The 26127-nt window shown below is 43.5% G+C and overlaps 2 protein-coding genes across 8 annotated transcripts in view; both read right to left on the reverse strand.

The window, feature by feature from the left end:
- The window catches only part of LOC143146807 (uncharacterized), a 37561-nt gene extending 28586 nt beyond the window's left edge, over positions 1-8975 (reverse strand). For all 7 annotated transcript variants that reach the window (XM_076311456.1, XM_076311455.1, XM_076311457.1 and 4 more), the window contains exon 1: positions 8364-8975. In XM_076311456.1, the coding sequence (XP_076167571.1) occupies positions 8364-8629 (266 nt within the window). In that variant the 5' untranslated portion in view covers positions 8630-8975. The remainder of the gene's footprint in view (positions 1-8363) is intronic.
- Positions 8976-12107: 3132 nt separating this feature from the next.
- Positions 12108-26127, reverse strand: part of Delta (neurogenic locus protein delta) — a 59917-nt gene continuing 45897 nt past the window's right edge. Inside the window, exons 5-6 of the mRNA XM_076311762.1 lie at positions 25808-25868; positions 12108-17940 (exon numbers count right to left, since the gene is read on the reverse strand). Of these exons, the coding sequence (XP_076167877.1) occupies positions 15921-17940; positions 25808-25868 (2081 nt within the window). The 3' untranslated portion in view covers positions 12108-15920. The remainder of the gene's footprint in view (positions 17941-25807; positions 25869-26127) is intronic.

The following is a 26127-nucleotide window of genomic DNA, read 5'->3' on the forward strand; positions in this document are numbered from 1 at the left end:
AATTATGTTGACGTGTGCAAGTTTGGTATATACAGGGTGTCTATCAAAAAGATAATCACTGATAGGTACAGTCCCAGTTGTCCAAGTCAACGTATACCCATCTAATTATATTCATTGTATCTTAGACTCAAAATAAGAGTAAAAATCGATACACGAAAGTGTAAATTTACAATAAGATAGAATTCAAGATAAAGAAATTTTTTATTTTCCTGAGAAAATAATTTCGACGACATTGAAAGCTCGAAGGAGAAAATAATATTGATAGAAAGTTATCGATCATAAATATTCCTTTTGTCGAAAAAAAAACCGACTTCAATATATCGGGTTAGTCGAGATAAACGAGTCATCTACAGGGTGTTCACTTTAACAGTTACATTTTTCTGTATAGAAAATATTTGTTTCATAGTGAATTGGTCACCTTGAGTTTTTTAAATCAATTCGTATAATTTTTTTCATTATATTATAGGGAACATTAAGACGAATTCAACGAGTATAAAATATGATACTTTTATTTATTCAATACTGAGCTTACAACAATAGAAGTACTACGTATGTGTAGCATTTGTTTCCAGCTGGATCTACTTTTGAATAGTGTAAGCATAAAAATGGAAAATTCTCGAGTAACCACTGTTATTTTTTCACCACGCTTTGGTCACTGTTTGACCAAAGCTTCTCGGTACATTTTGAACATCCACTGTAAAGTGACCTGGTTTCCAAGGATAGTTCCATGTTTATGTTTACTTTATTCAAAATTAAACTAGTCTGAGATGAAAGCATAGGTACTACGCATATGGTACCTCCATTGCTGTAAATTTAGTATTTTACAAATAAAAGTAATGTCGTCTTAACGTTTTCTATAATTTAATAAAAGAAAAATTAAATGGTTTAATTTAAAACACATTTCTAAAATATTTTTTATCGTGTATACATTGTCTTTGCGATACAAATAAATTGAGGTTAATAACTTTTCTTCTTATATTATACAATGATTTTTCATTATACATGTGTACACGATAAGGCAAAAACTTTGTCCATCTTGAATTTTTCTAATTATTTAGAGCCTTACAAGAAAGCCAGTCGAGCCAAAGTTACGCTATTTCAAGGTACAAAAATTGTCAATCGTATATACATTCGTTCCCTCGAAAACTACAATTTCTTCCTGCCTATCGGTATACTTTCAACACCATTGAAACTAACCGAGCTATCGAGTTGCTCGGGACAAAGTACACCCTGTGCAGTGGACGAAGAAACGACGAAATGAGCCCGCACCGTGAGCGAAATAAAAACGAGCGTTCGATTACGCGAAAAGCGCGCGCAACGCAGACGGGACGCGCGCAACAGAATCGAATCGAAATCCTCGTTTCCATGTACCGGTAAGGTCAAAGGATATCAACCCGCGTGCGCGCACATCCTACCGACGGGAAGAACGCGGCGAAGGGTCTCGGAGAGTTGACCCCTGCCGGTAGTATCCACTCTTCCTCTCCCGTCTCCGTTTCTCCCGCTCGAAGCGTACCCGTACGTACGTTTAGAATCTAGGTAAAGCCGGCTGCGGCGCCGGTAGACCGTTAAGGTTCGATCACTTAAACGTACGACACGAAAGGGGAGGGCATGCAGCGCGCCGCGGAGTAGGTGCACGAGAGAGAGTGGTGGGGAGCACGGTGGGAGGGAAGGGAGGGAGGGGAGGGGGTGTGCTCTCTCTGCATACCTGCGTGCGAAGGTGTGTAGAAACCGGAGAGTTCCAAATGTCAGAAAGAATCGAGCGGAATAGAGCGAGTGAGCGGCGAAATAGGATCGTCCGAACGAAAAGGATCGTTACGTTGCCGGAACTGCGCCCCCCACCCCCTAGGCCGGCGGGACTGCGCCTATTCGCCGCGGACCCACCGACGATCGGTCATTCGTCGCTGGACCGACGACGCTTCGCGGCTCCCGAGCGCGTACGAATCGTTGAAAATCGATCCGGTCGTCGGTGGACCGTTTCACGACGCGGTGAGCCGACGGCAGTTCTCGTTTCGGGACCGCACCGAAGATGTGGATCGGAGACGATCGCGCGGAATGGCCTAACCTCTCGCGCTGTACACGTCACTTGTTGTATGCTTCTTGTAATGCTTTAAACCGTTGTAAATCTTATTTGTATTTACCTAAATGGTGCGATTATATGCATTTTTTACACGCGATCTAATCATAACTTTAATAGAAATTGCTAAAAGCTCGCTTCGGACGAGTTAGTCACGGGCTTCTGCCAATTAATTCCCAGCGCATGAGGTTAACCCGGTGGCGCATTATTCATCCGATCCGGGGAGTAAAGTTCCGGTTAATATTTAAAGAAATATTGTAATTCGAGCGAATTAATGTACAGGATACGAATTTCGATTTTTATGGTAAGAAAAATAAGGGAATGTTGCGAGTATTATTTAATAATAATGGTTAAGTAGGAGATATTATTTGAAATTATTGAAATGGTTATTTTTAATTATTTCTGGTACGAAGTTACGTTCTGCGTGCGCGTGTATTAACTATGCACTGGGCAGGGAAGGTTAAGTGGCGAGGATTGATCTGTAAAGAGGAACATCGAGGGTTCCGGTTATGGTTGCCCTACGGAGGGAGTTCTGGATATTTAAAAATTATTTAAATACAAAATGACTAATTGTTATCTCACTTCAAATAAAATGTAATCAAACCCGATGGACACTATTGTTGAAATGCTTCGAATATTGCGATAGTTAATTTTTTATTTATTTGACACAAAACAGTACTATGTTGACACTACCATGACAGAGGATAAAGACTTATTTTCCTGCTTGCTGATAAATTCTTTAATAAAACAATAAATATATACAAAAATGTATAACGTATTTACACATTTATTTAAAAACACATAATTTAAAATTCGTAATGCTTAATATAAAATAAACTGTATATATATATATAAAAATATGTAACACATACTTCACGATAAATTAATGTAAATATATGGGTAACGTGTTTTGAGAAACTCGAAAAAGAAAAAAGAAAAACTAAACTACGATATTTAGGATCGTCGCGATAACCGAGGCATCCTGTGTACGGATAAACGGATAACGAGTGAATAATAACAGCAACGTTTATTTCGCATTATGCTTCCAATTAAGTATGAACGTAAAACTCTATTACGAGCGCTCTTACGCGCTACCATATTTCTTCGCGCTAGAGCCGTGAGAGCGGATAAAATTATCCGGAAAGGTAAGTAAAGTTTCCACGCGCGACAGTTATTTATAATACACGAGTAAAAAAATAAAATAAAAACACTGTATACATTTTTCTTTTCTTTTCTTTTCTATTTTTTTTTTGCGAATAAAGTTAACCATGCCCCTCACTATTATCCCCTGTTCCCTTCTCATTACACGCACGCCACCGAGACGCGTATTCCTCGTTATCTTCGCAACATTTCGCCACCGCGGCGTCGGTGAGATCATTGTCGCTCGGTCTCGTGAAACGCGAGGCGAGAGGTACGAACGCAAAAGGAAAGGTAAGGTGCACCGTTGCACTTGTACCTCGTCGAGCGACCGCGGCCGGCGATTCTCTTGCCGGTGCATTCTAATCGAGCGACTATAATTAAGCTCGCGAAGCTCGTATTGGCGCCACGTGAGTATGCACGGCGAGACGTGCCGGCGTTCTAGTATCTATCGCGCGGAGGCGAGGAAATTCGCGAAACGCGCGGCTCTCTAATTATCCGTTATGCGCAGAAGACCGGCGCACTGCGCCAGTGAAGGATGACTCGTGCGTCGCGCGACACGCTGTGTCCTGTCTGCCGGAGCTTGGCTAGCACTTTTATCTGTATTTCGTCCAAAAGGACTACCGACGTTTACATTAATGTTTGCCCGTGGTTAACACTCGTGGAACGAGCGTGGATCACTCGAGAACCAAGTTTTACGAGAAAACATTCAGATAAATATATTCATCTATATAATAACCAGCAATGATTATCCGAAGAAAATATTCAAACAAAACAGTGTTTATCCAGAAATTTTTCGAACAGTGCCTCCACTTTCGTCTCTACGACTCACGGGAAATGCTCCACGTTGGACTCGTTCGCTTTGTGCGCGCGGCGGTGCTTTCTGGCATAAAAGCGCGCGTTGCTCGGGGCAGAAAAAAATTCCGTCCAATAAATGGGAGCATTAGGTGCTCGCTTTCACGAGGTGGCTGGAATTATTCCGGTTATTAGGGTCGAATCGATGCACGCTCGCATCGTCGGGCTTAGAAATGGGAAAGTGATCGACGATTTAGGCGGTTAGGCGCGCTGTAATATCGTAGGTACATTAAGCTCGTATTGGGCAACTCGAAAACGGAAATCCGCTGGTAGGTGTGTACCAATCTCGAGGCAACGACGTCGTGGAATTCGCTAACAAAGCATAATCACGGTTTGAAAAAATAAATTGGTTCGCGTTTATACAAAACAATTTTATATATTTAATTATTTGCACAATCAACGAATAATGAAACTTAAAATTTTTTAATTTTCTTTTTTTGGAATAGATTAAATTTATTTTTCAAACATTTCTTTTTAAATTATGCATACGTAACTTGAAAATTTGGAAGGCATTTTAAAAGAGATACTACTAAGAAAAATATTATTCGAACTGGAGACATTTTTTCATATTTCTTTTTCAGTAAATAATTTTTAAAAAATTCTTTCAAAATTAATTTAAAAATTCTTTAAAAAAAAAATTCTTTCAAAATAAATTAAGAAACAATTCTTTCGAAAATAATTTAAAAAAAAAATTTTTCAAAATAAATTTCATATGCCACACTCCCCACCACTTTACACTTTCCCAGCCAACCATCATCGAATTAAGCGATCGGTATCCCCCCACCCCGAATTCTCTTCTAATGATTTTTACAAGTGTACAAGGGTTGGTTATTATTAAAAAGGAAAACGAAAATGTTGCCCAGACCACTCCCTAATTCCCCCGGCGAACACGAAACAAAATTCCGAAGGACGCGGATGTCCGTCGGCCATCGAAAAAGAAGTAATCGCTCGTTCGCTGAAAAGAACCGGCAGAAGCGTATAGCGGTCCGAGCACCGGTTATCGACGATAATGGACCGGATCGATTCGTACGTATCGCGCGTTGTACACCGCGTGTAAACCCGGCGCATAGTCGAATCGTGGGAATCGATCGGATTACATCCGCCCAATTAATTTTTTTCCCCCGGAACCGCCTCTCCGCGCACATCCCCCAGCCAGCGAGAGCTTGTCCTCTTTCCTCGCCGAATGCTCTCGTTTGACCCGGTGCACCGAGGTGCAACGTCGCGATGCACCTGGAAAGGGAACCTGGAACCGGCCGGAAGCGGCCACGCCGATGTTTTCGGCGCGTTTCCATCGAGATTTACTCGCGCTTTGTTCGATTTACCTGGAAGCCGGCCGAGTTAAGTACGTACCTTTTTTTCATTAACGAAAGCCAACCTTAACGGTACCGCGATATGTATATCCATATTAAGTACAGACCCCGGTGCCTCGATACCGCACTCGACGTTGCATTTAACATAATTTGGTCTTCATTCACTTTTTTTCACTCCTAAATCGATCCACCAATCGTCCACACGCGCACGTCCCGAATTGTTCGACCAACGTGGTCGAATGATCGCCACCTTTGACCTAACCTCTTTTCGTCTGTCCTCTCCGCGTTTTTAAATCAATTACGATCACTTTTCTACCGATACTTTGACCTAGTCGTAATTTTTGTTATTTTTACTATCGCATGTATCACTGTCGTTTGTATAAACTATACGGTTTACGGGGAAATGATTTAGTCGTTTAATAAATAGATAACCTTACCGACACTTTTATTGTATTTTATAAAAGAAACAAGGGTCCGCTAACTTTCGAGTGGAAAGAGTAAGAATTCTTCGTTCAACATTTCCGAGAACAGTCACGTATGTGTAGTTTTAAGTTTTCAATGATTTTAAATATCGTGACGTGAAAGGAACCACTAAAATTGCGAATAAATATTCATAATTAGATTTTACAAGGATATTCCACGTCAATATCGTTGCGAGATTGATAAATGTCACGATCACTTTTTATTTATTTCAAATCAAATAATTCGTCCCTGACGAGGTGAACACAAAAAAAAACCGTATATTTTTCTTTACCGTATAGCACGATGTTAAAACATATTCGTAAGAACCAAAATCCTTTTTATAAAAGGCACATTTTACTATATCGGGTGATATTCTTATATTCCGTCGTTTCGAAAACAATATTAAAATTCATGATTTGAATAAGCAATGAAATAAACAACGGACAGTGCAAATAAAAAAGCCCCGTTTCGTATGCTTCTCACTTAAAGTATGATTTCAATACGTAATTTAACTTGTCGTCGAATCAGAAGTCACAAGTTGTCCACCACTGATTTAGAAGATGGTAGAACTCGGTTGTTTGCAGCAATGTTTTCACGATGCTCCATGAGCGCGACTATCGTTCTCTCGAAGTTCGAAAGTTACGATTCGTAGAAATTACGATGAAAAAATAACGCGAAAAGTGCATTTCTGGCGGTTGTGACACCGCATGCGTTTCAAGATAACAAACGTAACGGACGTGTGGAACACACTGTGTGCACGCATTGGAAAAGTCGAAAGGCCAACGCTCGTATTTCTACGGAGAACGCGAGAAGGAGAGAAATGGGAAGATAAATACGCAGATGGCCCGATAAACAGACGGGCAGCATAATAGGGAAAAAAATAGAATACCCGTTACAGTTAGACAACGTCATTAAGTTATTCCGTAAACTCGGCGATGAATGAGCACTGCTGCGAGTCGAAAAAATATCCATACCGTAAACGTAGAAAATATCGCGTCTCTATTATTCTAATCGTTTAATCGCGAATTGATTTATTTACTCGATCCGATGTCCGATAATTACGATACACGAGTTATTATTCAATAATCCCGAACAGTTTCCACAATTAACGCGCACAATTCAGAACGTGTACGGTAATCCGATAGAAGCACAATCGCTTCGGTGAGACTAGGGGACGCTGGGTAAATCGTAACGTTTTCTCAATTCGACGTTGCAGCGTTGATGTTTCCCCTAAACGCCACTAGGCATCGCATTGTCAATTTATGGCCGTACCGGAAGGATTGGAGATCTGCGCGAACGAAACCACGGTCGACGATACATACATACGTGGAAAAGTTGCGAGTCGTGGCCGGTATACGAGCTCGATATTCACGACGATCCATCGAGGAAGGAGCGGATCAAGCTCAGAAAATGGAAGGGGGAGGAGGAAGAAGATCCTTAACGCCGTCTCACGTGGCTGTAAACTCTGCACGCCGATACACCGAACCGGAGGGCAAGTGAAAGTCTCTCGAAAGACGACGTCGAGAGACACGCGTGTGTACGTAACGTAGGTGTGCACGTGCAAGCGTGTATCGTTCGGCCGCGTGCACTTCTACACGCCTGTTCGTGCAAATCGTAGGTGCATCTGTAAGAGAATCGGCTCTTCGACGATTCCTTTACTGTATCGAGCGCTTCGACAGTTCCTTTATAGTATTACTTATGGCAACAAAGGTTTCACGTTTATGGTAATTGTTTCGGTACACCGGTTGGTATTCGTTAGCCGAGCACGGACTTAAATAAAATAGTTCGAAGAAGAACGTCACCGTTCGCGAATCGGAATAGGCCGTAAACGTGACAACGTTGTAACTAACATCGTTGAACCGAGTATGTTTTTGTTTCGCGGTGAAACCCATACGAAATTTGAAACGATTACGGTTATGTAACACGATTAAAATATTACTAACATTCCGTCCGACGCTACCACCGCCCAACTAACGTTCGTTGGTCAGCGACTTTTTATTGTTGATCTAATTGATTACATAATCTATATTTCTTCCTTCGCGTGTAACTTAACGAGGAAAGCCATAAAAATATTTTTTTAAATTAACAAAAATTGCAAAAATATAAATTATAGTGTACACATATTAAATATAAGTATACAGTACATCTTTATATATTATATTTAAAGTTTACATTTAAAATTAAAAAAAAAAGAAGAAAAAATATGTAATAGCTTATGTCCGTCCTTGCCAGTAATTGAATCTAGCAAAACTTATAAAGGTCGAAACTTTGTGTTTCAACTTTCGAAGATAAAAAATCGTTGATCGAACAAATAAAACCGCCCAATTTTATTTATTTACATTAATTATACACGACTATTCAAATAATGCTCCAACGAGAAACGAACGACCACGACTGTTTCGTTCAAACACGATAGACTGAGAACTATGAAAAACGTTACAAAGTTGAAAAAGGTCGATCAAGAGTTACCATTGGAGAAAATATATGTATATGAATTAACGTTTTTATATTTCAACGGTACATACCTGTTTTCGTTAAACTTGACGTTGTCCACAGAGGGTTGCATTTTTTTCATCTCAGCTCGTCGTGACGGACAAGAACAATTTTCCATTTCGTCGCATCCGATCATCGTCGACGCGACGAATGGTGGCGTCGAGTTTCCTGTGGTGAAACACGACGTCGAAACGACGTGCGAATTTCGGGATCGTTGGAGCACGACGGGCCGCGTCCAAATGCTATCTCTGATCGATTGCGACAGATTTCGTCTGGCCGCCGATCCCCTTCCGACCATTCAACACTTTCGCCCCGTTGCTTTCCCAGATTCGAGGCGATATTCCATTCCAGACAGATGGATGAAAACTTCTTCGAGGAAACTAGTTCGCGTATACACACCGTTTCGCAACTAGATTTTGTTCATAACGTTACAAATCTGCTCGATAATCGTTCACAACAAATTCGAAGCGATGTTTGCTTCGATAAACTGTCCGGTGTGCAATAATATACCGATTTGAATTGAATCGAACAGGTTAGAATCGTACGCAGTAACCTATACGGGTTACATTTCCGTCGAAACTGATTTGTCGTCTGCTTCTACCAGGAAATCGATATACATATGCATTTCGATCGATTCGGCGAAGTATCGCGACCTACAAAGTTATCGATCGTTCGACTCCTAACCTCCGAATGAAACTGGACGAAACGTAAACAAAGTCGGACAGCGGACGATCGAGGACGAGAAAACATCGATCCGTGCGATCATCGCGCAATCATTCGTGCGTTTCGAGTAGCTCTCGAGTATCTACATATGTATGTATACACGCAAATATTCCACGATATCTTATTAGCCTCGAACGGCTGTAAACGCGTAGAAGGAAAAGTACATCGATGAAAAAATCTAGCGGTGAAATTAGTGAAAAAATGTCGACGGGAAAAATGTTAATTAACTAGAGAGGAAAGGTGGAAAAGAATAAGATGGGCCTGTCGGGGTGTGGGTCGGTGGGGAGAGTCGCAGGAGGGGGGGGGGGGGGGGATTCGCATAGACAAGAAGAATGCCACGGCAATCGTAATGGGTTTGCAGCGGAGAAGCTGCAGGTAATAACCGGCGCGTATATAACGACACGATGAGTCGTGGGTTGCCCGGCCGATGTTGCTTCGGTCCCGACGACTTTCACGAGGTTCCCGGGCTTCTGCTTGTATCGCTATACGTGTATAATATCTTCTGAAACCGTGCTCCGTGGAATCGCAACTCGGTTCTCGACGACACGCTGCGGAGAATTGATACAATAGAGATGGCGTTCCGGTATACTCGAAACATTCGATCACCAGCTGCGAAACGATCGATGCAATTCGATCTGTAAATAAATAAATTAGTAAGTAAACCAGACATTAATGGCTGTTGGATTTTCAGCATTATTATTTTACCAATGAATAATAATGATGGACGCTCGCTGTAGATAAATATCTTCCACGCTCTTTCGAATCAATATTCAAGAAGAGATAATAACGAGAAGGTAAAATCTAATAACACCATCATAAATATTGATCAACGTTTGATGGATATGAGCGTATGTCTACGCCCATCATTTGCGCTGGAATAAATCGATAGCGGAGTGTAATTACTGTTTAATGATAATATCGAATGACGTTATTTGCGTATCTTGCGAATGGTTGTTATTAACACAAAATTTCACCGTTTTAGAGACCGCTCGTATATTAAGAGGTCTTCCGCGCATACTGTGTAAGCGTTTATTAAAGTCGTTTGAAAATTTCGCTCGCGGAATTTCCATGCATACCGGACCTTCATCCGTCGAAGTCATTTGGATTTACTCTCGCGACCAAAGCCTCGTTTCTACTGAAATCCAGCTTTGCGGAGAGGATTATGCGCGGGGACCGGATCTATTAAATTCATATCCGTAGAACCCAATTTCGCTGCCAATCCTTTGCATATAAACCATCCTTCATCCTCTTAAACAAAAATAGAATAATTTTCTCCGAAAAGCGATAATTCCTGTGCACTGCGTTATTAATTAATCTACACTTCTGGGACCTTAACGGGAGTAATTTTACAACAGTGTATGTAATATTGCAAGTGACAAAACAAAGTCGTTGGTAAGTGAAAACCGATCGTACGATAACACCGATCATTTTACGAACTATTTCCAAGAAATTTTTTACTAAAGGGACACGCGTGATCAACCGTAACCATGCGTACGACACGATTGCAAAATTACTCCTGAAGAGGTCACTAAGGTATGGAACCTACGATAGGGTTCTCATTGTAAAGTGGTGTCGATAAATAAAACCAAGTTGCACCGTAAAGTCCAATGGTAATTTCGTTCATCGTGAAAACCGACTAACCTCGAAAATTTAATTCCACCATTTCGCGTGGCTAATTGACCGACTGAAATTCAAATCGTGTCGTCACGGTTATCAGTTTCCCATAACACGGGCGCAAGGTTGACGTTATCGTTATCGTAAACCATTTATTCCAAGAGCGGAACGACCGTCGCGATTCCCTGAATTCTAATTCCATGGCACGACCATGGTTCGCGATTATATAAAATCGTCGGTCGCTTATCAGCGCTATCTGACGTCATTCCGAGAAGATGCGATTTCCTCCATCGAGCCGGACCTTTCTTTCCTCGACTGTTCCCACAAACGGCCACGTTCGCGGCTACTTTGTCGCGATGCATCCGTGTCTTGCCTTCGTAAGCGGGGCTCCTCTGCGGAAATCAGCCAGCCCAGTCGCGAACGTCCTTTAAGGATTCAGCGTGCATTGCGTAACTCCTGGAACGTGGTTCAGTTTCTCTCTGCGCGTTGCACCCTCCGAGCACTCTCGGTACTGGTTTTTAGCAATATTTCCTTTTTAAGTGCAATAATAGACGGGTTACGAGGACGAAAATTTTAATAAAAATATATACATCGGATTCCCTACAAAATGAAATATTATTTCGTTTTCTCGAATCGAATAAAATATTTAATATATTCTCCACGATGTTTTCGAGCAAATTTTCAGTCCTCGTTTCAGTTGTCGTTTAAATTTTGAAGTGACTTTTTCAAACATTCCTGAGTCCGATTTTTTGTTACTCCTTCTGCTTTTTTTACATTATATCTTTAATTATTTTGTAAAATTTATTTTATAGAATCGATTCACTGTGTATTTAAATGCAATCTTTTTCATTAATGGAACTGAATATTTAAAACTATTGTTTCATAGACGAACTATTTTTTGTTTTTAAACATTCTTATTACACGGGGTGTGATAGAGAATATTCTAACCCAATAAAATTTTTTGTTACTTTCAATGAGATTAGATTTTTCAAGATTAATTTTTTAAAGTTAATTTTAACGATTTTGGCCGCATCTCGTCCCTTAGATATTTAGTAATTCAAATGACCTCGCGAACAATCACTTTGAGAGATATACGACTGATATAGGACACCGTACTAGACTTTAATGCTTTTTAATTTGATTTCGTTGTTTATCTACAAAAACGATAATAAAATTAACTACGAAAAAAGCACAAAACATAAATTTCATAGCACAAAATTACTGGTGTCGATTATAAAAAATCCCCCCTAAAAAAAAACAAATGCGATTTTTATCACCACGGCGTTCATTCGCTCGTAATTCGACTTATCACCGATTGCGTTATCAGTCCTAGCGAAGAATGCGAAGAGAAGGGGGCCGAAATTCAAGGACACGAAATTTCTTTTAATTGTATCATTATTAATCGTTCACTGTCGTTCGCGTGACATCATTATATTGACAATTCATTGTATATACACGTTGACGATAATAATAATAATAATAATAATAAAATAGTAATAATAATAATAATAAAAATAGTAATAATAATCGCAAGTTCGTAAATCGTAATCATTGTACATTTCCACTACAAATATACAGATCCGCAGCGTCTGTATGCGTAATTATATATTTATACCTTTATATATATATAACATCATAACGTCGTCTTCAGTTTCTTTTTTTTTTTTTTTACAACACATGGAACAGAAAATCACGGACACGCTAGGAATCTTTACACTCTGTGTTTGTTTCTTTATATATAAATATATATATATATAAATACGTACAATACGTTCCTCTTTTCTTCGCAAAAACGTATCGAATGTATTTCGCTAAAATAAAAAAAAATACGCGGGAAGTCGTTATCGAGAATCAAAACAAAAAAGGAAAAAGAAAAAAGAAAGCGACGTATTCCACGGTAGAGGAACGAATATTCGCGATAGCATAGGACTGAAAGAGAATTTCTATGCGGGTCGCGGAGTGGGGGAAACGCTGGTAGTGGGGAGGGAGCAGTGGTAGGGGCAAGGGAGTTGGTAGTAGTGGTGATGGTGCCGGTGGTGGTGGTGGTGGTGGTATTGTCTGGTGTTCTCGCAGCCACGGTCGAAAAATCAAGATCGAGTCGAAAGAAGTATAAGTACAAAAAATGACAACAGCTTTATTACACATTGTATTCCATATAATATAATCGTTTATACGTACGTGCATCACGTTAATTACGGGTCGACGAAAGCCAGCCTCTCAACGTCGGCGCCGGTCGACCGCTGAACGAACGCGATCGATCGATCATACAACGAGTTTAATCGATTCGGATTCACGTCGTCGACGCTGCGTGCCGGCGGCGCACACTTCGTTTTTCGTTTTCTTTTTTTTTTTTCTTTTCGTTTCCATTAAACACAATTTCGATACGCGCTCCACCCTTCGTTCTCGTTCTCCTATTCGTTCGTTTATTTTGTTTCGTTTACGTTTTTTTTTCCTTAAACGATTTTCCATTGCCCTCGAGAGCGAGACCCGAAAAAATTGTGACCTGACTCAGTGTATTGGTAGTCGTTTCGTTTATTTAATTATCATTATTATTTATTAACAGGAACATCATCGAATCTTTGTTCGTTACATCGTCATCGTACGCTTCTACATTATGTCGTGTGATCATCGCTATCAGCATATTTTATCACCATCGGCGTTAATTGATCATCGGACAACTAGCGCCGCAGTGTATCGGTGTCAATCACCGTCATCATCAGCGCAGCATCGTTCATCATCATTATCATCATCATCATCGTTTGTTCAGCAGTATCATCCATATAAATAAATAATTATCATCAACCGTGCGATAACAACACATAATCGTCATTTGTTAGCGGTTTCGCGGCCGAAGTGGGCAAGAAAATTTTCAAAATCGATTAACAATCTTTTGTTTTTGTTTTTTTTTGCTCGATTTACACAATGAAAGGAAATGCAGCGTGGTTTGAAAGTTACGTTTTCAATGAATTTCGCGACGATTACACCGTGAATGAATCGAATTCGTTCGGAGATAAATCAGTCAATTAACTAAGTGATTTTATCAGTTATCAATTTCTCGCAGACTTCGACTTCGAAAACATGGAATAACCCGTCCCGTCGTCGAATCGCCGTTGACGACGACGCCGGTTTCTCATTTACATATATATATTTATATATATACTTTTTATATATATATTTTTTCTATCTATATATTTATATATTCATTTATTTATTTATTTATTTATCTGTTTATACATATCGTGGAGTAATGTTTTACCGAATGATGTGCCGCATCGTCCGAAACGCATTACGAAAAGATTCCGAAACGTTGGAAAAAAGGAAAGCCTCGAATGTACCTAGAAACGGCCACTGTAGACGTACGGGTAAACGGGAACTCGCGATTAAATTCGATTCCTCTATTAATGCCCGATCGAATAATAAACGAGAAAAATCTTCTCTAAAAAGATGTTTACAAAAATTCGCGGGGCTTTCCTGTTCCCCGTTTCGAGATACTTTTTTACAAAAAGGAAAAAAAAGAAAGGACTCGTTCGTAAAAGTTCGCTTGCTTAATCGTATGGCGGATTTCGCGAGGAAACGCGTGTGAATTTCGATTCTACGTAATAGTATTTAGTGGTAGGGGGGAGGGGACGCTGTCCGCGGCACGGTCGAGGCTGGAGGGCTCTTACGTCTTCCGGACCGGGCGATGCCCGTACGTGTCACGTTTAAAGGAACGAAATTCGAGCAAAGTTCAACTTCTCGTCCCTTTAAAGTCGCTGTTGGTTCTCGACGTGAGATATGTTTGAAGATAAAAGTGAAAAAAGGAAACGATCGTTCTATGGTGTCGGTGGTGCTCGACCCGGCAAAATGGGGTTGCCGTGAAAACGGAGAATCCCAAAGTGCCGGGGCGGGAAAAGTTGGTTCGTAACGCTCGGTCGTGCAATGTTCTCCAATTGCCACGAGACGCGACCCAGAAGCCGTTTCCACCGTGTTCCACGTCCGCGCGACATCGTCCCGGCGCAAGTGCGGGAGGGGATGAAAAAAGGACCAATATCTCGTACGTCAAAAAAGAAAACAGCGTTTATCCGAAAGACAAGAAAAAAGAAAAGAAAAAATCTCACGAAGGGGCGACATCGTTTGAATCCTAATTCGTCGTAAACTTTCTCGCTCGTAACTATATACGCACGGTACATACAAACGCTCTCCTCTGGTCGTTGCTCGGTACTCTCTCAGGACTTGCCCGCGCGAAGAGACGGGACGCACATACATATACATAGATATATATACACACGAGGGAACACGCACGCACGCACGCACGCACACACGCCGCACTCCCGATGCATGCACGCTCTACTCCTATCGCTCTTGAACCACGGGAACAACCACACGTATACCACCGCCGCGCGAGCAAGTATCCTCGAACGGGTCTCTCGTAGCCACGTAGAGAGTGTATATATATATATATATAAGACAGAGAGTGTATGTGTGTAAGAGAGAGAGAGAAGTTCGGTCGCGTTATTCGAAATAAGATAGAAAAAAAAAAGTAGCGAAGATGGAGAACTATCGGAACAATGATAATTGGGATACGATAGAATAATAATAATAATAATAATAATAATGATAATAATAATAAAAATTATAATAATGATAATAATAATAGCAAATAGTAATAATAGTAAATAACAATAATAATAAATTAGTTCTGTACAAAGTTTCGCTTCGAGCATGATATAATATTAATACCTAAGAACGGGTCGGACGACGATATCCGCGGCGTCGTCCGCCACCACAGCATCTCGTATGTGTATATGTATATATATATATATATATATTTATATAACCAATATATTTATATATATACATATATAAATATATATTTCCCTGTCCTCCCGTCGAGCTGCTCGCTTAAAAAAAAGTATCTTCTTCCGCGGGACAGGGGTTCTCCCTCGTCCGCGTCGACGAGGATCGTCCAGCGGAACACGCGCGCGCGTCAACTTCTTTTCTTCCCCAGCTGGCAAAGTCCGGTGGAACGTTCTCACGCGCGACGTCCTGCGCAACGGGAGGTGGGGGGTTGGGGGAAACAAAGGAATCGCGAAGAAACGGCACGCTCTTGCTCTTGCGCCGGTGGCCCATAACGGAGAGCCGGTGCGACGCGATAACGAACGAAAGAGAATCGGGAGTTCGGGCGCGCGCGCGACTCGCGGCCACTTTCGTCGCGGGGAAGGAACGAACGCAACACAGAGTCCATTGGTCGATTGGCTCCAGTTGACACGAAACTACACTTCCGTCGCGAGCGTCGCCGCCAGCGACGAGTCGTGCCTGTAGTGATCGTCTATAACGTACACCCCGCAACCGGTGTCCGCGGCGCCCCCGCCGCTCCCTGGTGGACCTCCGCCCCCCTCCGTGATGGTGGTCGGCGGCCTCTTGAGCAACGCCGCCTCCGCCGCGCAGCAGCTGTCCGTCGTCGCGTTACCCGCGAACACGGACGACCTCTTGGCGCTCTCCATAACGCCTATGCCGAGACCGAGTCCCAGGCAGTCCTTCTCCTTTTGGAAGAGGTGCGACGCCCTGTGCGCGGCCGCCTCCGTGTTCAGTTGCTTGGTTGTCCGCGTTCGGCCGTCCTGCAGCACTGGTTCTGGCTTGTAACCCGAGCAAGTGCTGTCCAGCGTGACGTCGGTTTGAAACGAGGAGTCGAGGTCGTCCTGTCTGGCGGACGCTGCGTTGTTCACGCTCTTGTTCGCCGTCCATGTGTTCTTTATCATGTGCGCGTCCCCGGTGCCCAGGGTGCACACGCTACCGCCACCGCCGCCGCTGATCATTCCGCTGCCACCGCCACCGAGAAGCCCGACGTTTCCTATACCGACGTTCGCGGCGCCGGTCGAGCCAACCCCTGTTCCAACGCCCCCTCCCATGACACCGCCGCTCCTCTTGCTCATGCTGCTGTGCACCGCGTTACGTTCGTTCTGTAGTCTGGCCTCCTCGTCCGCTTTCGCCTGTTCCCGCTTCTGGCGCCTCTTCATGCACATCACGGCGACCGCCGCGACGAGAACGAACGCGGGCACCGCCGTGGACAGGGTTGCTATCACCACCACGTGCTCGGTGGTAAGGCCAGCGTCTCTCGGCTCGGCGGACGCCACGTGCCTCGAGAGATTCCCCGACCAATAACTGGCACCAGATGGCGGCACGGCCGGTACGGCGGCGACTGTATTCGACGGTGAGCTGCTCGCCGCTGCGGCGGCAGACGGTAGGATCGCCGTACCGCTGCCCACCTCTTCTGCGCATGTGTCACCGTGCCAACCGTCCGCGCATTCGCAGATGAACGAGTTCACTCGATTCAGACAGCTACCGCCGTTCTTGCACGGTCCGCTTCGACACTCGTCCACGTCAACGCTACAGTCTTTACCGGTGAAACCGGGCTTGCATGCGCACCGATAATCGTTCGTACCGGAGATGCAACGGCCACCGTTCGCGCACGGTTTCGCCAAACAGTAATCCACTTTGTCCTGGCAGAGTCTACCGACGAAACCCGGCACGCACTGACAACGGAACTGATTCACTAGATCCACGCAGGTACCCCCGTTCAAACACGGATCACCCTGGCAGTCGTCGATGTTCGTCTCGCAGCGTTCACCGGTGTATCCAGCGGGACAGGAGCAACGGAACCCGTTCACGATGTCCGTGCAGCTGCCGCCGTTTCCGCACGGATTCGGCGAGCACTCGTCGAGCTGGGACTCGCAATCGTTCCCGGTGTAACCGGGCGGGCATCGGCACACGTAACCGCGCAGCGAGTCGTCCTCGCAGCTGGCGCCGTGATGGCAGGGCGAATCTCGACAGGATCTCGTGCTGATCTCGCAGTGACGACCCCGCCAACCGGGCGGACAGGTGCAACGGTAACCGGCGCGGTGGTGTTGCCTCGAGGTGGACGCGTCCGCGGACGGTTTCGGGACATCGAGGGCGCCCGTTTGGCTAGAGGAGTTCCCGTAGGAGGGCTCCATGGTGCAGGAGCCGCCGTTCAGGCACGGTTTCGAGTGACAGTCCCAAAGCTGCGTTTGGCAGTCGGTACCGGTGAAGCCTGGCGCGCACGAGCAGGTGTACGAGCCCTGGCCGGTGTTGAAGCAGGTGCCGCCGTTCCTGCAGGGCTTGTGATTCGTGCAGAAGTTCAGGTCCTGGTTGCAGAACAGACCGCCCCAGCCCTCGTCGCATAGGCACTCCCAGGGCTTCTGGCAGCTACCGTGAAGGCAGCCTGGATATCTCACGCACTGGTCGCAGTAAGCTCCATTCCAGCCGTTGTGGCATCTGGAACATCGAGTAGAGGATGTCCCTCGTTACCGACGATCGCTTTCCAACACTTTGACGGAGAAAGTGATCCGGGAGAGATACTCTCCTCGTTCACTTTTCCCAAAGATCTCGCGAAACGAATTGAAAGTGTCTCTCTGTCAGCGTACCAAAATAAGGTTTTTCTTTTTTTTTTTTTTACGGGGGGAAAGGAATCCTAATTATCGATGCCACGGACGAAAGATCGCTCGGATCTCGTCGGATCTTCCCTTGGCAACCGCGATTCAGAAATCTCCTCACCCTCCCCTCCTCCCTCTCCCTACGGAGGCGTTCGACGACGAATGTCAAGGACCTCGTTAAACGCGTATGAAAAATGATGGAGCGCGATAGAGGGCGCGCAATAAAGCCGAGGTAGACGGGACGAGGTGGAATTCTCCGTTTCCAGGTAACCGAGCTTCTATAACGGGTGACTCGGTCGCAACGAGACACACTCTCTCGGCGAGTGGCGGTCGAATCTAATTATTCCGGTCGTTAAACGCTAATCGATCCCTGCGAGAAAACGATCCGAGAACTGACGGGGGAGGGATGAGAGAAAAAATAAAAAAAAATAAAATAAACAAAAAATAAAAAGAAAAGAGAGAGAGAGAGTGGAAGGCAAAGATGGTGGACGCATCGCGATCAATCTCGCGGTCGATAAAAGTCGGAACGAACCCCTTCGCGAAAAGACTCGTCTCCCGAAAGAATTTCCAAGAAGGAACTCGCGAGCGGGAGGAAGAAGAGGGACCGGGCGGGCAGCAAAGGGAGGAAAAGAACCGGCGGAACGGACAGAAAAAGAAAGGCTCGCCGCGACAGAGGATACGCAAAGGTGGATAAAGGCCGCGCGGAGATGAAGAAGGTAGAAAGGAGCTGGATCCAGCGACCGGGAGGGTGGGAGGGAGGGAGGGAAACGAGGAGGATATGGTGGTCGGCCATTATGTCCAAGGGGGTTACACTCGCGCAGGAAGGACAAAGAGGTCGAAAGAAAACGATGGAACAGGAGCGGGGATCCGAGGAAGACAGAGGGAAGCAAAGAAAGAGGTGTGTACGTACATATGTACGTATTAACACAGCCGCGCGGGCGCACACAGAGAGAAAGGGTGAAGAGAGAGGGGAGGCAGAAATAGAATGAGCGAGAGCCAGCCGAGACCAGTCCGTAGGGAGAGGAACGCGAGGAAGGAGAAGGAAAACGAGAGAACACAGCCGAGAGGGAAGGGAGGAAGAGCCTTAGCCAAGAGAGACAGGAGAGGAGGTAGAATTCGAAGGAGAGTGGGGAGACGAGTCGTCGAGTAGTGTTCCCACGGTTCGAGCCTCGGCAGAGCCGTTCAGTATGCGGGTCAAGGAAAGGTTACGCTCCTCTGTGTGTGCGCGCGCCTTGCTCTGCCCACTAATACCCGTCCGCCTCTATGTACAGCGCTATATATCGCCCCGTAGAGAGAAAGAGAGCCGGCCGCAGCCGTCGACGTCGCATGACTATACCATTAAATCCCATGTACACACCGAGAGCGTAATCGAGAGAGCCCGTCGCGAGCGACGGAGAGAGAAACCTATGCCAGAGAGGGACGCGACCAAACGAGCCGAACTGTGCCGCGCGGATATTCGTAGTCGTTTGTATACGCGCCTAGCCAATGAGACGGTCGAAGCATCCGTGTGATTCTTCGAGCTGTCTTCTCTGGTGCGCCTTCTTCCTAGGACGCGAAACGGATTTCTGATGGCCACGGGAGACCTGGCCCCGTCGAAAGCGGAACCCGTACGAGGCGACCCTCGTACGCTACCGTGTATTTGTAATTAGAGCGACGGATTGAGCAAGAGACGACGGGAACTACGCGGATGATACGTTTCGGCACGCGAGTCGGTTAAACGGTGGTGTAATCGACGCTTTCAGCGGTGTTGATTACCGTGGTTTGGGAATCGAACGATCCCGTCGATACTACGGGAAATAGAGATTAGAAGTATCGGTACTCGAGAGCGTCGATGCTTCGATGTACTACGTGGAGAGATCGGTATTCAGAAATATCGGTACGCAAGAGAATCGGTATTTTGAAGTATCGATGCTTGAAAATACTATAGAGAGAACGGTATTCAAAAATATTGGTACGCAACGGAATCGGTATTTGAATGTATCGACATCTTGGTGTATCGGTATTCGGAGATTTATTGTTATTCAGGCACACCGGTACTTGGGAACACGGTATTCGGGGAAATAAGTACTCGAAGATACCGGTATTCGATGCGTATCGATGTTAAAAGTGATCGGTAGCCGGGAATACCGGTATTCGGGGGAGAGGATTACCCGTGAATACCGGTATTTAAGCGGCTCGTAGAAACACGCTGGCGCAAATATCGCGGAAGTAATGACGCGGTCAGCTATACTGGAAAGAGAGAAAGGGTGACGGATCGTAAAATGATGCACGATGTGCATCTTCATCGGTATTCAGATATCACGCGCACGACCGAACACGGACTCCGAAATTTCAATGGGACACCATCGCCGCGATTCTTTCACGTATCACGAACGGGGCCAACATCCCACGAGGCTCTCACGGCAATTGCTTTTAGCGATCATATCGACTATTTCCACGCATAGAGGTACGCAGCCAGAAAACATAATCGCGCACGATTAATTCGAGACGCATTTGTACAGATTCCCGTTCCTCTTCTATCGAGCTCGAGAGCCTCTGTCGAAACTATATATTCCGAATTCTAGGAATACGTTCGTCGACGGTCGTAGTAAATTTTAATCGGAATTGGTCTCACGATTAAAACGAGGCAAGAGAGAACCCTAAACGATGGTTAACCGCGCGTACAGGGAATTACAAATGTACGCGAGGCAACGTATATAAACACCGTGGTAACCCAATTGCAGGACGATACTTTGATGCCGACATATTATACCTGCCACGGCGCCGCGCGGATGCGGTGCGCACGTATTCAACGCGGCTACGTCGTTCGGTAGACATTCTCCGGCGATCCGCGAGCCTGTTTCGCTAGAAGCAACCGCGATTCACTACCGCCGCGTGTGTCGATCGTCGTGTCGTACCGGGAAATCGGGCCTCGCTGGCGCGCGGGGGCTGAGACTCTGAACTTTCCGCGACGTCTACGCGCGGTTGCCGGCTCGAAAACCCACGGATTTCGAGTACAGCCGGGACTGTTCGAACGTCGCGGTACGACTCGTACACACGATAGTATCTCCTACGGAATAAATACCTGCTATCGAGAAACGATCACGAGAATAACTATTTGTAAGAATTATTTACTTTTCCAACACTTTGCAGCCATTCGAATTCTAGGAATTTACTTTGAACACCGTTGGTGGAGTATTTAAGTGTTTGAATATTATTATTAAAATACCTGGGTATTCGAATATTTAGATACTTAAATATTCCCCTATTCGAACATTTCATTCAGGTATCTGAATATTCCGATATTCGAATACCGTTATCAGAGTATTTGAATAACGTTATTAGAATATCCGAGTACTCGAGTATCGTTACCGAGGTATTCCACTATCGAAATATCATCGTTAGAATGTTCGAGTATTTGAATACACAAGTATTCGAGTACTATTATTCCGAGTTTAAACGAAACTCGTCTTAGAATTCCTGTCGCGATATTCGAATACTACGAATACTTGGATACTCGATACACGAACTATTCGAACAGTTCCAGTATTCGAACAACGTACGGTATTCGAGTTTTGAATATTTCGACCTACAGTCCCCGACTCTCGAGTCGATTCCACCGAGTCGCACGACCGAAAGGATTCATCGAAATATTCCGCCGCGAAACACACCGAGTAATTTACGAGTCCGTTCGAGTATATAGTCCGCGGGTGTCTCCGTACGCGCATAAATTCCAGGTCGTCTGGGACGTTTGAAACGACGCGCACTGCGTCTGCCCGTCTATTTTCGAAAATATTATTTTTCCGATTCGTTCTCAAATATGTGTATATATACATCTATATACATATATATATATATATATAAAGAACGCACGGACCCCGGGAACGTCGGAACTGTTGGGCCGCCGCCGGCTAACGGGACAATTAACCCCGGTCGTGGAGTAATTAGATGATCGAGTTGACTCTAAACCTCGGGTTAACGTCACACCGAGATTCGAGCAAAGACGAATCACCCGGTCGTGCAATTATCGTGGAATTCGAGAGCGTTTCAATCTTTCCTAAATTTTATTTAGTCATTTATTCAACTGGTGGATATTTTTCGATGCAATGATAAATAATTGTTCAATGTAATGATAAATCATTTTTCAATTCAATGTTAAATAATTCTACAACGCAATGATAAATAATTCTACGATGCAATGATAAATAATTCTTCAATGCAATGTTAAATAATTTTTCAATTCAATGTTAAATAATTCTTCAATGCAATGATAAATAATTCTTCAATGCAATGATAAATAATTTTTCAATTCAATGTTAAATAATTCTACAACGCAATGATAAATAATTCTTCGATGCAATGATAAATAATTCTTCGATGCAATGATAAACAATCCTTCGATGCAATGATAAATAATTCTTCGATGCAATGTTAAATAAATTTTAACAAAATGTTAACTAATTTTTCCATACGATTCCATACGGTATTCGAGAACGTTTCAATCTTTTCTAAACTTTATTTAGTGATTTATTCAACGAGTGGATATTCTTCAATGCAATGTTAAATAATTTTTTGACAAAATGTTAAATAATTCTTCGATGCAACGTTGAGTCATTTTTTCCAAGGAATGCAAAGAGAATCATTGATACAATTTTTATTACCCGATCTATGACTTTGTTATTGAACGATATTATAATAACGTTAGTACGATTTTTTTTTCAAATAAATATCGAATAATAATCGGTGAATAAGTCTCGTATCGAAAATAGCAGATTTTTGAAAAGAAATTTTCAAAGCGATCCAATTCGGACGACTCTCATCGTAAGCCACGAGTGTTCAAATAAACCATGGGTACGAACTGTGCACGATGATAGAGCTCGTTAAAAGGAACAAAAAAGTTCGAATAAACATATGTCCGCAGAGTGATCGTTTACGAGATATTCGGCCTTTAATCCGTGAGTCACGCGCACCCGCGCAGAGCGGTTGACTCATCGATTAAGAGGTTGAATATCTCCGAAACCATTAGTTTTCCGTGGAATGTTTACTCGAACTTTTTTTCTCCTTTTAGAGAGCTCTATCGATCCCGATAGTTTCAAGCTATGGTTTATTATCGGGGTACGGTCGATCGCGATGCGAGTTAAGTTCGCGCCAAGCACGGATCCCTCGTCGGATCCGAAAGAATGCGTTCCACGGCGAAAAAATCCGCGCGCGTAGCGACGGAGAATAGGATCTTTGAACCACGGCTCGTATTTATAGCCGTGCAGGATTCCCGGCAAATACAGAAATTCCCGAATCGATCTCTCTGGCCCCTGGTCCGGCGGCCTCTTTCTTTTTCGACGCGGAATCGAATTAGAAAGGGTTCAACGACACGGAAACTTCCCGAGGGGGAGTACGGGGCGCGTTGGAGAGGGTACGGAAAAAAGGTGCGCAAGCAGGGGCACAGGAAGATCGACACAGGGGTGAGACCGCACGAGTAATTCGATATTTGAATATTTTACCGGTATTCGAACGCTACGAACAAAACTCGAGTATCACTCAAATTGTATTCGTGTACTCGAGCATTCGAATTTTATTCGAACATTCAAGTATTCGAATTGTATTACAATACTCGAGTATCACTCAAATTGTATTCAAACATTCAAGTATTCGAATTGTATTCAAACATTCAAGTATTCGAATTGTATTCAAATATTCGAATTATATTACAATTCTCGAGTATTACTCAAATTGTATTCAAACATCCAAATATTCGAATTGTATTCAAACATTCAAATATTCAAATATTCGAATTGTATTCAAACATTCAAATATTCAAATATTCGTATTATATTCAAACATTCAAATATTCGAATTATATTCAAACATTCAAATATTCAAATATTCGAATTATATTCAAGCATTCAAATATTCAAATATTCGAATTATATTCAAACATTCAAATATTCGAATTATATTCAAACATTCAAATATTCGAATTATATTCAAACATTGAAATATTCGAATTATATTACAATACTTGAGTACCACTCAAATTGTATCCAAACATTCAAGTATTCGAATCGTATTCGAATACTCAGGTTTTCGAATCGTATTCGAATACTCAGGTTTTCGAATCGTATTCCAATGTTCAAGTATTCGAACTGTATTCGAACCCTTAAGTATTCATATGGTATTCGACTGTTCATCAATTCGAAATTTATTCAAATACTCGAGTGTTCGAATTAAGTGCTCAATTATTCGAGTCACATCGAAGTGTACTTGAATACTTGAATACTTGAGTACTTGAATCGTACTCGCCGAAGTGTTCGCATGAAAGAATAATTCGACAGGTAGCCAAAGGGGCCGCGAATTCCTCGATTCGTTTCCGCTTCGACCCGCGAGAGACGTGTTTCCAACCGGGGACGAGAAAATCGCGCGAGAAGGATCCACGGAGCGGTTTCTAGTAATAATATTCCGATATCGTGCCGCGAGCTATCGTAATCCCGCGGTACTGCTCGTACGAGCCTCACCGGGGATGATCGTTTCGTGGACGAATACCGAGCTTCCAATTAACTTAAACGGGGAATCTGAGTCGTTCGTCGGGGATCGAAACACGGCTGAAAATGGAATTTTTTCACGGTGAATTGCGATCGTCTTTCAGGGAAATCGGTGTATAAATTACTCGAAACGAGCCTCCCGAACGTACTTCGAAATATTCTTGGCGCGGTGTTTTAATTATTTACGTTAAAGAAAGGATAGAAAATTTACATAAAAAAAAGAAAAAATATGCGAACATTAATTATTATGCTCGAGAGAAACTTGGTAATTTTGATCTCCAGCTGAGCACGGTAAGGTCTCTACCTAAGCATAAACAACACTAACCTCCTGGTCATAAATCCGAGGTAAAAATTGTATCTTGAAAGCGGGGACTACTGTACAACTTCGCATCTATATGTATATTTACATATCGCAGCTGGACGATAGGTATTATACGTTAAAAATAAACATATTACATCCTCGTCAAATGGAAAAATGCAAACGTAATTTAAAAAAAAAAAAAGTACAATATTTATTCATCGTTGTACATTTTTCATCGATCCAATTTTTCAAGTACCGAATATATTGGTATCTGATCTTTAATTGACCTTATTTTGTTCGGAAAATCATTTCGTATATTTTTGATGAAAACGAAACACGATTTTTTCAGAATGTATAAACATTTCATTGAATAACACATTCCCCGTTTTGGAAAATGAAATAACTTTTCGAAAAACCCGATAGAAAACGCAAAGTAGTGTCCGCGATTCTTAAACGTTCATCGTATGCAATTTTCACTTCTGCGAACAGTACATATACCAAGTCTCCCACATATACTATTGTTAATTATTCGAAGTTAACCGTGAGCGTCGTCCTGGATCTCGAACGAGGGATATCGGGCCTGTTCGTTGATTCTCGATAGTGTTTCGGATGAAAAATTGTAATTTCGATCGAGATCCGCGGAATAGATCGTTCGATCGATGCGTTATTAACGCAGCCCGTGCACGATACGCCGCGTAGGAGTATCCGAGTCAGGAATGTAATATCAGCGAAGAAGAGTAGCCCCGTATACGTAGAGAGACGCTGAGAGAGAGACAGAGGTTGTAGGAGTGCGTTCACCATGTGTACATATGTGTGTATACATATGTATACATATATGTGTGTGTGTATATATGTATATATATATATATATATATCTGTATGCGTATACTCACGTGCATTCGTTGGGTCGATTGCAGTGTCCGTGCTGCTCGTCGCATCCGGGCCGGCAGCGGGCTGAAACGAGCAAGAAAAAATCGAAAAGGTTAAGGCAACTCTCCGCAAGAGGTCGATCGCGTCCCTCACGACTGCACGAGCGGTACATACGATGCATCCGATGCATTCCTGCTATAGTAGTCGGGTACTGGAACTCGATAATTCACCGGTACCCGACCGCCGGGAGTGTCGTTGTTAATCGAGTTATAAAATTGGCGGAAAATCGGTTCAACGGTTGAACTGGCACGCTGACGAGCAACGATACGCGCCGCGTTACACT

The sequence above is a fragment of the Ptiloglossa arizonensis genome, chromosome 5 (genome assembly GCF_051014685.1).
Source record: "Ptiloglossa arizonensis isolate GNS036 chromosome 5, iyPtiAriz1_principal, whole genome shotgun sequence".
Taxonomy (NCBI): Eukaryota; Metazoa; Arthropoda; class Insecta; order Hymenoptera; family Colletidae; genus Ptiloglossa; species Ptiloglossa arizonensis.